The 15727-nt window shown below is 45.8% G+C and overlaps 1 protein-coding gene across 3 annotated transcripts in view; it reads left to right on the plus strand.

Moving 5' to 3' along the window:
* The first annotated feature begins 981 nt into the window (after positions 1–981).
* Positions 982–15727, plus strand: part of LOC137432526 (uncharacterized) — a 47321-nt gene continuing 32575 nt past the window's right edge. The window contains exon 1 of one of the 3 annotated variants that reach the window (XM_068124544.2): positions 982–1263. In XM_068124544.2, coding sequence (XP_067980645.2) covers positions 1251–1263 — 13 coding nt within the window. In that variant the 5' untranslated portion in view covers positions 982–1250. Of the gene's footprint in view, positions 1268–15727 lie in introns of all 3 variants that reach the window. The other 2 variants (XM_068124542.2, XM_068124543.2) reach the window with 2 other exon arrangements.

A 15727-nucleotide genomic window follows, 5' to 3' on the forward strand; every position in this document is an offset into this window, starting at 1 on the left:
GGTTAGAGTTGTTAGGGTTAGAGTTGTTCGGGTTAGAGTTGTTAGGGTTAGAGTTGTTAGGGTTAGAGTTGTTATTGTTAGAGTTGTTAAGGTTAGAGTTGTTAGGGTTAGAGTTGTTAGGGTTAGAGTTGTTAGGGTTAGAGTTGTTAGGGTTAGAGTTGTTAGGGTTAGAGTTGTTAGGGTTAGAGTTCTTAGGGTTAGAGTTGTTAGGGTTAGAGTTGTTAGGGTTAGAGTTGTTAGGGTTAGAGTTGTTAGTGTTAGAGTTGTTAGGTTTAGGGTTAGGCGTAACAAATAAGTAACAGGTGTCAGACAAAGGTAGGCAAAGGAATCGACGTGTTAAAGTGCAATAGACCTCAGGGTGTGCATTGATTTCAGAAGTTGGAATTCATTATGTTCAATGTTTATTTTTAATTTGCTGCGTTGTCTATTTAGATTCTCCGCTCTCTGAAAGGTGCTGCAGAGGAGAGGAGGAATGGAGGTGCATTCCCTCTGTTGATTCCCAAAGCATTCCGACGGGTGCTCGGTGCAGGCTCCTGCCTGGCTGATTGAACGCAGTGCATGAGAAGGCGTGCCCCCATTGCGCTAACTCGGGCTGGACCCGAACTGCGAGATTTCTCTCACCCCTCTGGGAACAAGAAAATCCGTCATTTCATCGCTGATGGAGGCCTATTCGGTTGAATACACTCGCAAATAGTGTGACAATTGTGGTTAGAGATATATTTCCATCAAATGCGGGTTTTCATTGGAACGGTTCAATTGTAATCAAAGAGTATAACCATCGTCCGTCCGGCTTTGGAACTTTCCAATGAAAACTGCTTTTGCGTCGTGCATCCAACGGGGAAGCAGTCCGAAGTTATCTGATCTTCAGCGGGTAAATGTTCCCTGCCTTGCTATGTGGGCCAGGACTCGTCGGAAGTATACGCTTGGCCGCGCGCCCATCTCCGGAGGTAGGGGTATGCCAGAGCCCTTCCTGGTGGTTGTGGGATAAGAAGCGAGATGCGGTTGAAATAACTTGACTGTGTAGTTCGAGTGCAATGCACTGGTTGAGGCGATCTAGTCTGAATGTATGATCCCGTTTCCCTCCCCCTCACCCCCATTCTTGTGGAGCTACAATGTCGTGACTTCTGTCCTTGATATGTTATCTGAAGTCAGAGAAAGTCGGATTGTAGAGCAAGAAGCATCTCTCCGATTGTGTCCAGCTCTAATTGTTTGTGCATTATTCATGTGTACAAAATTGAGTTGTTTTCCAGATGAATCATCAGGGTAAGTAAGTTACTATTTTTCTCTCTTTTTAAGCAATATAAATTGCTTGTCGTTATGGAAATGTGGAAAACCATTATTTAAAAGTGAGTCGTTTGTTTAAAAGATCTATCATTTAAAAAAAGTTACGTATGTATATATATACGTATATATATATATATATATATTTTTTTTTAATATATATATATGTTACTCTATATATATATTTATATATATATATATATATATATATATATATATATATATATATATATATATATATATACATATATATATATATGTATATATATATATATATATATATATATATATATATATATATATATATATATATATATATATCATATAAAACACAATGTCAGTTTGTGTGTTTGTGTGTTTAAAGATGTCTGTCCCTCTAGGTTTTAAATTCCAATCTTTTAACACAAATGTGTGTTCACTACGGTCTATTTTTGAGGATAAAACAAACTCGAAAAACATTTTCCGTAAAAGAGTAATTATGTCTCTTCTATTGCAATTGCAGACGGTGGCTTGCAAACCAAGCCTCAAGGGCGGTGTACAGAATCGTTAAAAAAAACAAAACAATAACTACAAGGTGCAGGGAGGTGAAATTTGCTGCACATGATGTGCATGATGTGCAATGCATGCAGAGCAAGTATATACATATACATACATAAACATATTAAATATAAAAAAAATTATTTATATATATATATATATATATATATATATATATATATATTGTTACTGATCGCGGATTAAGATGTTATTTACCGAGCGGTGGTATTGCCGCGACCGTTACAGGATCCCTGACTCACCCGATTCACCCAGAACTTTGGCCGGATCGCACCGCAGCTGCTCAATGAGGGGAAAAGACTAAAACGACGAATGCAAAGAGGAAAAGGAATAAAACGAATAGACGGACAGAAGAGTAATTGGATTTATTATTTACACAAGCAAAAAGGAGCAATCAAGGTTTATTTACAACACATAAGACGCAGGTGACACAGTGCAAATTTTAGCTTACCTACAGACTTAATTAAATACCCAGGGACAGAACAAACAAAACAAACTCACGTACACAAGAAGGGTGGAAAGGCAGGAGGTGGATGGCTGGAGGGAGAGGAAAGGTCCAAGGGGGTCCTGCAGCTCAACCGGCACGTTTAGCAGCCGCCGTTCCTTTACGGTCCTGCTCCAAACCGCCGTTCAGGCCCCCTTTGGCTGTTGGGTGTTCTTGCTGCGGCGGCCTCCGCTGCGTTCCCAGGACTTGTCTGACTCGTTGGTCCACACCCTCAACTCTTTCTTGGTCCCTCACTCTTTACCACCGACTCCTCACCGCAACCAACGCAACCACTTGACCACCACCTCTACTGACTGACTCTTCACCACTCTCCACTTGACGACCGACTCTCACCCAACTCAGACCAACTCACAACTCACTTCCGTTCACGCCTTTTATAGCGCCTCCAGCGATTCAGCCGCCGGCGTTTTGGACACGCCCATCGGGGTGCTCACCTCGGCCCTGGTTGGTCGCGCGACCCTCGGGCTCCGCCCTGGATGACGACGGGCGGGCACGCCCCTCTTCCCCTCTATGACGAGGTGGAGACACGCCTTTCTTCCCCGACTCGAGCCTCGTGGTCAATAGCGGTTATTGGAGGGGAGTTGATTGGGAATCGAGGGCTCAGCAATGACGAAAGGGGATGTGATAGGAAATGGAGATTTTGGGGATGGGAAGGAAAGGGGATCTATTCTCTTTCACTGGTGCAATGGAGTACTTCAATTAATGGGAGACACAGCCTTACTCTAAAACACAGAATAAGAGATAACTATCAACAGGGGTATTCTATTATTTGGCTGACGTGTATGCTTGTGGACTAATTATGGGATGCCCTTTCACCTTTACACAGCTCCGGAGGTAGGGGGGCGCAGAATAACCAATAATAATAATAATACAGCACACAATCAAAAAAATATACAGTCCTCATCTCCGCAACTATATATATATATATATATATATATATATATATATATATATATATATATATATATATATATATATATATTGTTGCGGTTTTTCGAAGCCGTTCCCTTACAAAGGGGAGATTAAGCCCCTTTTTCTCCTTGGGTCTTCGAACCGCGAGACTAAGTCGCCACTTCCAGGCAGACGTGGCAAAGGGTCTCGGGACAATTTCACACATACCTTGAGTACCCACGCCGCAGCGGAAGCGGGGACCGAGTCTCGCACGAACCACGCGTAATTGAGTACACCCGAGTGAATGGCGTACCACGTGACCCGTGCGGTTACCTTTCTTAGTGAACCCGATCAGAGCAATCTAATTCATACCATGCTAAGCCAATGATGGAAAACACAAGATGGTCGAATCAAAGGAATAACACGATTTAATTATTATTTACACAATGTACAATGATTCGGTAGAAGAAGAGACACAGGGCAGTCTTAATCAGGCTTACTTATTTTCCCAGACAATGGGCCCACTTACACACACAGGGAGATGGAGGAAGAATGTTCGTGCGCCGAACACGTCTGCTTCGGTCGCTCCAGGAACATCTCACCCGGCGTGGCCCTCTGGCGGTCACAGCACGTATCCCGGCGAAGGCAGGCAGGCGGGAAAATCCTCGCGGCGTGTATATCGGCAAAGGCAGGCAGAAGGAAATATGCGCGTCTGTGGCCCGGCGCGGGTCGTCTTTACAGCCGCGATTAATACTGCGCGGAGCGCGGGGAGCAGGGCAAAGTTCGTATACCCAGAGTTATTCGGTTCCTCCAATATGACTCGACGCAACGCAATCTCACGCGCGTATCCTCACAACTCCGATTCGTAACTATTCTCATGGGCTGCGCAACCCATCTGCTGACTCACCAACTCCAGCTCATAACTGAACTGAACTCAACTTGCCCAGCGCTCATCTCATAACTGACCACAGCGCTTTCACTCTCATAACTGAGAACTCAACTGAGGTGGGGGCTGTGGGCACAGGGTTATATTGCCCCGCCCTAGCCCGAATCGAATGTTCCAAACTCCGCCTTTTGCCGCAGTGGTAAGTCACTCCCCTCGAGCCCTGATTGGCGGCTTGCGCTTACCGTTGGCTCCTCCTCCGCCTTCCTTCGCCCTTGGTCGACTTGTTCAGGCCTGCCTCGTGGTATTTCGCGCCAAAACCAAAAGCATGGAGGCATCGTAAGGGACATAATTCTCATTATCCTACTCAACGCAAAATTAACACAGGAAAGGTCTACGCTTACATTTACTAAGAAATAACTGAGCTTAAACGAGGCTACATGTTGTAGTGTACGAACTAGGAGGGGAAATTAACCTTTTATTATAAAATCACAAAACCGCAACAAAATATATATATGGATGTAAAAAAAAAAAAAAAAAAAATCGTTGCAAAATGAAACCAAAGCACTATCAATTTCAAGGGATTCCCATCAACATTTAATGTTATGACAACAGTTATTATAATGGGAAAAACATCAAATCTGTCTACGCATAATCAATAAACCAGTGTGACCCCCTTTTGCTTTGAGAACTGCCTCAACTCCATTGGGATTGATTTAATTAGTTTATGGATTATCTTTGAACCAATGTTTTACCAACAGTATTGAAATGTACTCCACAGACTGCTGAGATAAATTTTAATCTTTCCCTCAAATGTATTCACCCTTCATTACCCCTCACACGCAGATCAAAAGACGGGGTTAAGCAACTGGTTCATGTCCGTCTGTCCGTGTGTCCGTGTGTCTGTAAATGTGAGTTTATGATCCAGGAACAACACATTTAAATTGAATGTTATATTTTGAACACGAATCGGAACACGAATCAGAATGTGAATTTGAAAACAAACCTACCGATTCGCAGTACTTTGTCACTGAATTCATCGCAATCGCAATTGCGCAGATAACATTTTTTTTTACTCTGTCTGACTGCCTGGAAAAATTGGGTACGAGCTTAGTGGGATGAATGAGCCATTTGAATATCCTGTGTTGCAGTGGTGACCCATCCAGGATTGTTCTCCTTAGCCAATGAAAGCGTGAAAACGAATGGTTAAACCTCCATTTATAGCAAGTCCAAGTTCAGCGGTAGTTCAGTGGTATGGTCTGCTGACTTTGGCCCTCAGGTTTCCAAGACATTCAAGAATTGTTCAATCAGCCTGACATCAGGACTCCAGCATGACCACATGACCATAGCTAACTATCAGTTGTTGTGCTCGAAGCAATTCAATATCAAAGGTGTTGTCACATACCTACGGGCTCTCACCATAGTATTGCCTCAAAGGTCGCAGTGCAGTGTTGTTCAAAACGTTACAACAACATACCTTTGTAAAGCAATGTGCATGTGCAGGATATGTGAGTGTTCATTTAGAGTGTGCTGTCCCAATGATTTTATCAGCGTAGCATTCGTCTGCATGCTAAACAAGCACCATCATCATTGCCATGTCAGAAACAAGTCAGGAGGATATATTAATAATTACCTTCGCAAAAGCGGAAGGTTATGTTTTGATCGCTGTGTATTTATTTGTATGTCTGTGTGTGTGTATGTTAATCGCATAACTCAAAAAGTATTCAACCGAATTGCATGAAATTTGGTGGGATGATTGGTTATTATACGGGACACATTTGATTAGATTTTGGGAAACAGATTTGCTCAAATTCTGACTATTTTTAACTCGATCGTATTTCACTCAAAGTTATGAGCGACTGAAGAAGAAGATGTCCATCCAGGACGTCATCACTATAACGCGATCTCCCGCGATCATTTCAACCTCAAAAAAAATTATAATTGCAGATTTGACAATAGATGAGGCATATTAACAAACGAATGAAACAGATTTGCTCAAATTCTGACTATTTTTAACTCGATCGTATTTCACTCAAAGTTATGAGCGACTGAAGAAGAGGATGTCCATCCAAGACGTCATCACTATAACGCGATCTCCCGCAATCATTTCAACCTCAAATGAAATTCAAATTGCAGATTTGTCAATCGGGGAGGCATATTAACAGACGAATGAAACAGATTTGCTCAAATTCTGATTTTTAAAAATCGATCGCATTTCACATAAAGTTTCACATCGCATACACTCCCATGCCAAGTACAGAACAGTAGCTGCGGCGAAGGTATGCGCTCTACCGAGTGCCCGGATTCTAGTTATACAATATATTAGTATATTAGTGATAATACTCTTACATTACTACTTAATATACTACATTACATTAATTACTTACTTACTTAATATATTAGTGTGAGGGCAAAAGTATAGGCGTCAATATTGTCATCAACATTGTCATCCAATCAACGATCCTTAACACTTGTAAGGCTTCGTCATGATCAGAGACTTGTTACATCGCAGGCTGTTTTGTGCTTTGCAAGTATTCACAACTCTAACTTCATCTCCCTGTCTCCGCAACCTAGTTTTGGCTCATTGAAACAACTGATTCATTTATGTCCTCTACATCATAGTGTTAAGGTTCTGTCTAGGCTTTTTGGCGCCAAGTTTGCATCAAATGACTATTGTAATCGTAATGGAGATTGCAGAGATAATTCATGGCATGACCCGCATTGGAAAGGTATGACTTGGGAGCAATTTCATGTTGTGCCACACCTTTTGCTTGTTAATTTGTATGGTCAATTGCACGGCCATCTGAGTGTATAGACATTTTGTAGATAACAACCACGAGACAAAATATAAGGAGAGCTTTACTGTCCAGATAAAGGGGGTACGGAAGGTCTTCACAAGTACTGAAGTTTGAAAACAAAGGTGAGCACCAAAAGATACCGAGCAATAATGTGACATCTGCTGTCATAATGCAGAGAGTAAAACGCTGAAGCAGTGAAGCCACTTAATTATTTGGCTGTGTCCTTCCTTCCATCCTTCCATCTGTCAAAAATGAAGAAAAAGAACCTTTCTAACCCACCGAGGTTAATTCTAAAAGGTTCTAAAGTGTAATTCAGAGGGTTCTAAAGTCTAATTCAGAGGGTTCTAAAGTCTAATTCAGAGGGTTCTAAAGTCTAATTCAGAGGGTTCTAAAGTCTAATTCAGAGGGTTCTAAAGTCTAATTCAGAGGGTTCTAAAGTCTAATTCAGAGGGTTCGAAAGTGTAATTCAGAGGGTTCGAAAGTCTAATTCAGAGGGTTCTAAAGTCTAATTCAGAGGGTTCTAAAGTCTAATTCAGAGGGTTCTAAAGTCTAATTCAGAGGGTTCTAAAGTCTAATTCAGAGGGTTCTAAAGTCTAATTCAGAGGGTTCGAAAGTGTAATTCAGAGGGTTCGAAAGTGTAATTCAGAGGGTTCTAAAGTCTAATTCAGAGGGTTCGAAAGTCTAATTCAGAGGGTTCTAAAGTCTAATTCAGAGGGTTCTAAAGTCTAATTCAGAGGGTTCTAAAGTCTAATTCAGAGGGTTCTAAAGTGTAATTCTAGAGGGTTCGAAAGTCTAATTCAGAGGGTTCTGTTACATATTTATGTGAATGTATGTAAATTACCATTCAGGTCTTTGCTTATCCGTGTGTAGTAGATTAAGGGTTGTTGTGGTTGGAGGGTCAGGAGCCCTTCTGAAAAAGTGTCCGGAAACGGAAGTGACCGGAAACGGAAGAGAAAAAGACACGAGGAAGAAAAGCGATGAGTATTCTTCTTCCTCGCCCCGCTCCGACGAAAGGTGGGATCGACCTTGCGCTGCGTGGAAAAGCGGCGTTCCGAAGCCCGTCTGGCGAGAGGAGTTACCGGGACGTGTACCTACCCGGTGGAGACGTCAAGTTGACGTGGGGCCGTGCATCGACCCCGCGTCTGGCACCGTTCGCGGCACCGTCTAAACAGACGCGTACGGGTCGCACGTTGGGGCCTAACACGCCTTGCAAGCGGCGTGGGGCTTTTGGCTTGCTTTACCGTACCCGCTTCGCGTGGCCACGAGGGGCTGCAGCCGCGGTGCCTGGTACGATACCTGCCCGGTGGAAACACGTCCACCCGGGGTTCGTTCAACCGCCCGAGTGCGGCGACGCCGACCAGCATCTCGGTCGGGAGGGGCCCAGAGACATTGTGAGGGGCAGAGACCAAAAGGGGGTCGTGAGTACAGAAGTGGACACACATATATAAGATGGCCATCTTAATCATACAGGGAATTGATTGTGGATGGGAAATTGTTGATGGTTGTTTGTTGTTGATTGCTCGGGGAATATCCGTGATTGTATCATTGAAATCGTATGATATCCTTACCCTGGAAATATATCATTGCACATCAGTTTCTCTTGGGTGGAATTCATAGGGATTGCGTTGCGAAAGCGCATATATATAATACTACTTGCTGGCGAAGGTCCTCTCACGGTCCGGGGGTCACCGAGACCAGGTAGTCACCGAGGGGACCACGTAACAGAATTGGGGGCTCGTCCGGGATCTAAAAGTGTATTTGTATAAAATAATATTTTTATTAATTAAAATTTATTAATTAAGTATTAATTGGAAAATTTTTGGGGAAATTGGGGTAAAGTCTTGGGTGAAGGTTAACAGGTGTTAACGATAGTCACCATGGCGTTTGTGGCACAGAACTTTGCGGTAACACCGAGTGAGGCACAGTTCCGAGCGTTACTAAAGTCGGACCTCTTGAAATTGGCCAAACATTTTAACTTGGAGGTCCGAACTAATTTGAGGAAGGCAGAGTTGCAGGCCACGGTGATACAATCTATGGTGGGATTAGGAACATGGGACGAGTTAGCCTGGGAGTGGCTACCCGAAGAACCAGAAGACGTTGAGCTCCGGAAACTGGAGTTGCAATTACGGAGCCAGGAACGGATTAAAGAAGAAGAAAGGAAAGCAGAAGAGAGGAGAGAAGAGAAACAAGCAGAGGAAAGGAGAGTGGAACGAGAACTCCAGGAAAGGTTAGCAGAAGAAGAAAGGAAAGCAGAAAAGGAAAGAGCAGAAGAAGAAAGGAAAGCAGAAAAGGAAAGAGCAGAAGAAGAAAGGAAAGCAGAAAAAGAAAGAGCAGAAGCAGAAAGGAAAGCAGAAGAGAGGAGAGAAGAGAAACAAGCAGAGGAAAGGAGAGTGGAACGAGAACTCCAGGAAAGGTTAGAAGGGAGAAAAGCAGAGGAGAGGAGAGCTGCAAGGGACCTCGAAGCAGAGGAGAGAAAAGCAGAAAGGGAATTAAAGGAACGTGACATGGAGCTTCAGCAAGAAATTAAATTCAAGGAGCTGGAGTTAATGAGAGAACGGGGAGACGCACCACCCTTGCTGACGGGGTCGACACCTAACCAGAAAACCTGGGATGTGGGCAGACATGTGAGGCTGGTTCCACCGTTCAGTGAAAAGGAAGTCGCGAAATTTTTTCCACACTTTGAGAAAGTGGCTCGACAATTAAACTGGCCGGAGGAGGCCTGGACCATACTAGTGCAAAGTGTGCTGGTGGGGAAAGCTCAAGAGATTTATTCGGCGCTACCAATGGACCAATGTGCAGATTATGAGGTACTGAAGAAGCACATCCTCAAGGCCTATGAGTTGGTTCCGGAAGCTTACAGGCAAAAATTCAGGAATGCCAGGAAGAGGGAGAGTGAGACCCATGTGGAGTTTGCCAGAGTGAAAGAAAACATGTTTGATCGGTGGTGTGAGTCAAAAGGAGTCGGGAAAGACTTCGAAACATTGCGTGACTTGATCCTGGTGGAGGAATTCCAGCAGTGTGTCCACGAGGACATCAAAGTGTACCTGCAGGAAAAGAAAGTACCAAAGTTGTGGGACGCAGCCACCATGGCGGATGATTATGCCTTAACCCACCGAATAGGGGTCCACAAACCTAACTCCTCGCCTAGACTTCAGCAGGGGAGTTATGGAACACCCGGTGCGGAGAACGACCTTACCTGGCGGCGGCCTCGAGATGATTATGGGGACAACTATGATACCCCAACTGTTAGAAATCAGAGGGCTACGGGCCCAAGACAAACTTATTTTTCGGGGGGCTCAAGGCCGACCCCGAGGTTCTCCCCCGGGCCTACTTGTGCTTTTTGCCATAAAACTGGACACTTGATGTCCCAATGTTACCTCCGGAAAAGGGAGAACCCGGAACGGAATCAGTCTAGTGCGACTCCGAATGCACTGGCAAGTGTGAGAAATCATTCTTGGAGAGCAGAGCTGGGGGAAGATTCCCCTGTCAAAGGTACGGCGTCCCGGGAGAACCTTGTTCAGGAGGGCTACAAACATTTCATTTCAGAGGGGTTCGTGTCGCTGGATGGCGACCCGAGTAACCAGAAGCCAGTTAGGGTATTGAGGGACACAGGAGCCCACCAATCGTTGATGCTGGAGGGCATTTTGCCATTGTCGGAGAAGACGGCAACTGGGGTTAGTGTGCTTTTACAGGGGGTCGGGGGCTATGTTAAAGCTCCGCTTCATGTCATCCAGTTGAGTTCTGAGTTGGTATCAGGGCCGGTCACCGTAGGCTTACAAGCCACCCTTCCTGTGGAGGGAATCTCTTTTATTATCGGGAATGATTTGGCCGGGGGGCGAGTTTCGGGTAATCCAATAATGGTGGACAAGCCCAGTAAGAAAAATAACACCACTCGGTTAGAGATGGAGATTCCGGGGATCTTTCCATCCTGTGCAGTGACTCGGGCTATGGGTAGAAAGCACGCGGAAGAGAAGGAGGAAGAAAGAGAGGGGGAGTTAGAACCCTTAGAGGTACGGGAAGACAACTCGGAAAAGGGAAATAACCAGGGGAGGGATTCCCAGGAAGTTCGAGAAATGGTAGCGTCTGGAACGCAAGGGGACGTGGAGTGTCCGTCGGAGACCGCGGGGAACGAAGTGGAGCAAACCGCGCTGGTCCGAAGGAGACTAGTGGAAGAACAACACGAAGACTCGGAGATCCAGAGATTAATTGAGAAAGCCGTTACGGAAGAAGAGGCTACGAAGATACCTGTGGGGTATTTCATGAAGGGGGAAACCCTAATGAGGAAATGGAGGCCCCCGGAGGTGCCCGCAGACGATGAGTGGAAAGTTCACTATCAGATTGTGGTGCCACCGCTGTACCGGAAGGAGATCTTGAGTTTGGCACATGAGACCCCTTGGGCCGGGCACCTGGGAGTGAACAAGACCTGTGACCGGATATTGGTACATTTTTTCTGGCCGGGATTGCGACGGGATGTGGCGAAGTTCTGCAAGTCCTGCCATTCTTGTCAGCTGGTGGGAAAGCCGAAGCAAAAAATCCCACCCGCCCCGTTAAAGCCAATTCCAGCTTTTGAAGAGCCATTCAGCCGAGTCATTGTGGACTGTGTGGGCCCTTTACCCAAAACCAAAGCTGGACATCAATACTTACTGACCATCATGTGCGCATCCACCAGGTTCCCCGAGGCAGTACCTCTGAGGAAAATAACGGCGGCAGTTATTGCAAAGGCCTTGATTAAATTTTTCACTTGGGTTGGTCTACCTAAGATCATCCAATCGGATCAGGGTTCCAATTTCATGTCCACACTGTTCCAGCAAGTGGTACACCTGTTGGGGGTGGAACAAGTAAGATCCAGCGCCTACCATCCCGAGAGCCAAGGGGCCCTGGAAAGGTTTCACCAGACTTTAAAGAATATGATCCGAACGTATTGTTTTGAATGTGCCAAGGATTGGGATGAAGGGATACCCCTATTGTTGTTTGCGGCGAGGGAGTCCGTGCAGGATTCCTTGGGATTCAGTCCGTTTGAACTGGTGTTTGGACACGCAGTGCGGGGACCGTTGAAATTGGTGAAAGAACAGTGGTTACTACAGGAGTCCCGGACACCGATGGTGGAGTATGTGTCCACAGTGAAACACCGATTGGCAAAGGCGTGTGAGGTGGCACGACGGAACTTGAGAAGGGCCCAGGGGAAAATGAAGGAGAGACATGACAAGACCTCGCAGATAAGGAATTTCAGTCCTCAGGACCGGGTGTTAGTATTGCTGCCCGTTCCAGGTCAGCCCCTCCAGGCTAGATATTTCGGTCCTTATGCAGTGGAGGAGAGGGTGAATGAGACAGACTACGTGGTGACCACTCCCGACCGACGGAAAAAACGATAGTTGTGTCATGTCAACCGACTGAAGAAATATCATGAGAGGGAACCGGTGGAAGACGTAGTTCCTGTCTCACCTGTCGTACCGGTGAAAATGGACGGAAACGCCGGTGTGAAGTTTGATAACTTGGATGACCAGGCCTGCCCCAAATTGATGAACACCGAAGTGTTGAGTCATTTGGATGAGAAGTTAGGTCATTTAACAAGGGAACAGCAAGGACAACTGTCCAGCCTAATGTTCGAATTTAAACATTTGTTCACAGATGTACCTGGTCGTACGGACTTAGTATATCATGATATCGAGGTGGGGGAGGCCACTCTAGTGAAACAACACCCCTATCGGATGAACCCGGTGAAGATGGAGTATCTTCGGAAGGAGATGCAATATATGTTGGACAATGACATCATCGAACCAAGCAACAGTGAATGGAGCTCCCCATGTGTGTTGGTTCCGAAACCCGATGGCAGCTTCCGGTGTTGTACAGATTTAAAACGGGTGAATGCAGTGACCAAGACCGACTCCTATCCGCTCCCGAGGATTGACGACTGTATTGATCGAATAGGCCCAGCTAAATTTGTTACCAAATTTGACTTGCTGAAAGGGTATTGGCAGATCCCTCTTACCGATAGAGCCAAAGAAATCTCAGCTTTGGTCACTCCGAATGGGTTATATCAGTACAAGGTCCTCCCTTTTGGGTTGAAGAACGGGCCGGCTACATTTCAACGACTGATTAGTAGGCTCATTGCAGACCTGGAGGGGGTGGAGGCATATCTGGATGATGTAATCATCCACACCATGACCATGGAAGACCACATTAAGCAAATCCATGCATTTTTTCAGACGATGTCTGAGGCAGGTCTGACCATCAACTTAGCCAAGAGTGAGTTTGTAAGAGCACAGGTAGTGTTCCTCGGCCATGTAGTAGGGCAGGGTCAAGTACAACCAGTGACCGCCAAGGTAGAAGCTATCGATCGCTTCCAAGTCCCAAAGGGGAAGAAAGAGCTGATGAGATTCTTAGGTATGGCGGGGTGGTACCGGCGGTTCTGTAAGAATTTTTCGGATGTGGTAGCCCCTTTAACGAGTTTGTTGAGAAAGGAGACCCCATTCGTTTGGGATGGCAAATGTCAGGCGGCCTTTGCCCATGTCAAAGCGATACTAATGAGCTCTCCGGTCCTAACCGCTCCGGACTTTCAAGCACCTTTCAAGTTGGCCGTAGATGCAAGCGATGTGGGGGCTGGAGCGGTCTTGTTACAGGAAGATGAGGATGGGGTGGACCACCCCGTGTGCTACTACTCCAAAAAGTTCAATAAACATCAGGCAAATTATGCCACCGTGGAGAAAGAGACCCTGGCTCTCCTGCTAGGGCTTCAACATTATGAGGTGTATTTAGGAATCACGTCCTTTCCCATAAAGGTCTTTACGGATCACAACCCCTTAACCTTCATTCAAAGAATGAAAAATAAAAATCAGAGGTTGATGAGATGGAGTTTGGCTTTGCAGGGGTTCAACTTGGAAATTGAACATGTACGGGGCCGGGACAATGTCGTGGCGGACGCTTTGTCCAGATTTAATCTGGGGGGGGGGGGGGGGGTTGAGTTATCTGGTTGGTTTCTCCAAATTGGCCGGCAAAGAAAGTTTTCGCTGGGTTCAAACTTTCTTTCTTGAAGGGGGGGAGTGTTACATATTTATGTGAATGTATGTAAATTACCATTCAGGTCTTTGCTTATCCGTGTGTAGTAGATTAAGGGTTGTTGTGGTTGGAGGGTCAGGAGCCCTTCTGAAAAAGTGTCCGGAAACGGAAGTGACCGGAAACGGAAGAGAAAAAGACACGAGGAAGAAAAGCGACGAGTATTCTTCTTCCTCGCCCCGCTCCGACGAAAGGTGGGATCGACCTTGCGCTGCGTGGAAAAGCGGCGTTCCGAAGCCCGTCTGGCGAGAGGAGTTACCGGGACGTGTACCTACCCGGTGGAGACGTCAAGTTGACGTGGGGCCGTGCATCGACCCCGCGTCTGGCACCGTTCGCGGCACCGTCTAAACAGACGCGTACGGGTCGCACGTTGGGGCCTAACATGCCTTGCAAGCGGCGTGGGGCTTTTGGCTTGCTTTACCGTACCCGCTTCGCGTGGCCACGAGGGGCTGCAGCCGCGGTGCCTGGTACGATACCTGCCCGGTGGAAACACGTCCACCCGGGGTTCGTTCAACCGCCCGAGTGCGGCGACGCCGACCAGCATCTCGGTCAGGAGGGGCCCAGAGACATTGTGAGGGGCAGAGACCAAAAGGGGGTCGTGAGTACAGAAGTGGACACACATATATAAGATGGCCATCTTAATCATATAGGGAATTGATTGTGGATGGGAAATTGTTGATGGTTGTTTGTTGTTGATTGCTCGGGGAATATCCGTGATTGTATCATTGAAATCGTATGATATCCTTACCCTGGAAATATATCATTGCACATCAGTTTCTCTTGGGTGGAATTCATAGGGATTGCGTTGCGAAAGCGCATCTATCTATAATTCCAGTAATCTCTGTGTGTTTGTTTGTTTGTACGTTTGTACGTTTGTTTGCCTGTGACCGCTGTTTCTCGACAACCACGGGTCCGATATACTTTAAACTTGCCAGGTATATTGCTGGGGACCCGAGGATGTGCCTTTTCAAGGTTTCATATTAATCGGACAATTACTTACCGAGCTATGTCCAAAAAACGATTCAACCAATCAGAGAGCAGCGAGCTATCGCGTGTGCCGAACGTGGCGGACACACTCTGCCTCGGATGGCACATTTGAGAGCGTATTCATTTATTTCACGTTTGCAAACTATGTTGCCGCTATGTTGGCGTTAAACTATGTTTTAAAACTAATAAAAACCATTTCATCGAAATAGAGGGGGGGGGGGGGGGGGATTGTCACTGTACTCGCAAGCCGTTCGCCGTTCGCTTTGGCGTTGCGAATGGACCAACACATTTCATGGACCAAACCATTTCATGTAAAGCGTTCGCCGTTCGCTTTGGCGTTGCGAATGGACCAAAACATTTCATGAACCAAACCATTTCATGTAAATAGAGGGGGGGATATAATTTTAGATATAGATATAGTACGGGCATGCCCTAGTATATATAATACTACTTGCTGGCGAAGGTCCTCTCACGGTCCGTGGGTCACCGAGACCAGGTAGTCACCGAGGGGACCACGTAACAGAATTAAAGTCTAATTCAGAGGGTTCTAAAGTCTAATTCAGAGGGTTCTAAAGTCTAATTCAGAGGGTTCTAAAGTGTAATTCTCGAGGGTTCTAAAGTCTAATTCAGAGGGTTCTAAAGTCTAATTCAGAGGGTTCTAAAGTCTAATTCAGAGGGTTCTAAAGTCTAATTCAGAGGGTTCTAAAGTCTAATTCAGAGGGTTCTAAAGTCTAATTCAGAGGGTTCGAAAGTCTAATTCAGAGGGTTCTAAAG

This window comes from Myxine glutinosa, chromosome 8, assembly GCF_964187855.1.
Source record: "Myxine glutinosa chromosome 8, kmMyxGlut1.1, whole genome shotgun sequence".
NCBI classification, from domain to species: Eukaryota; Metazoa; Chordata; class Myxini; order Myxiniformes; family Myxinidae; genus Myxine; species Myxine glutinosa.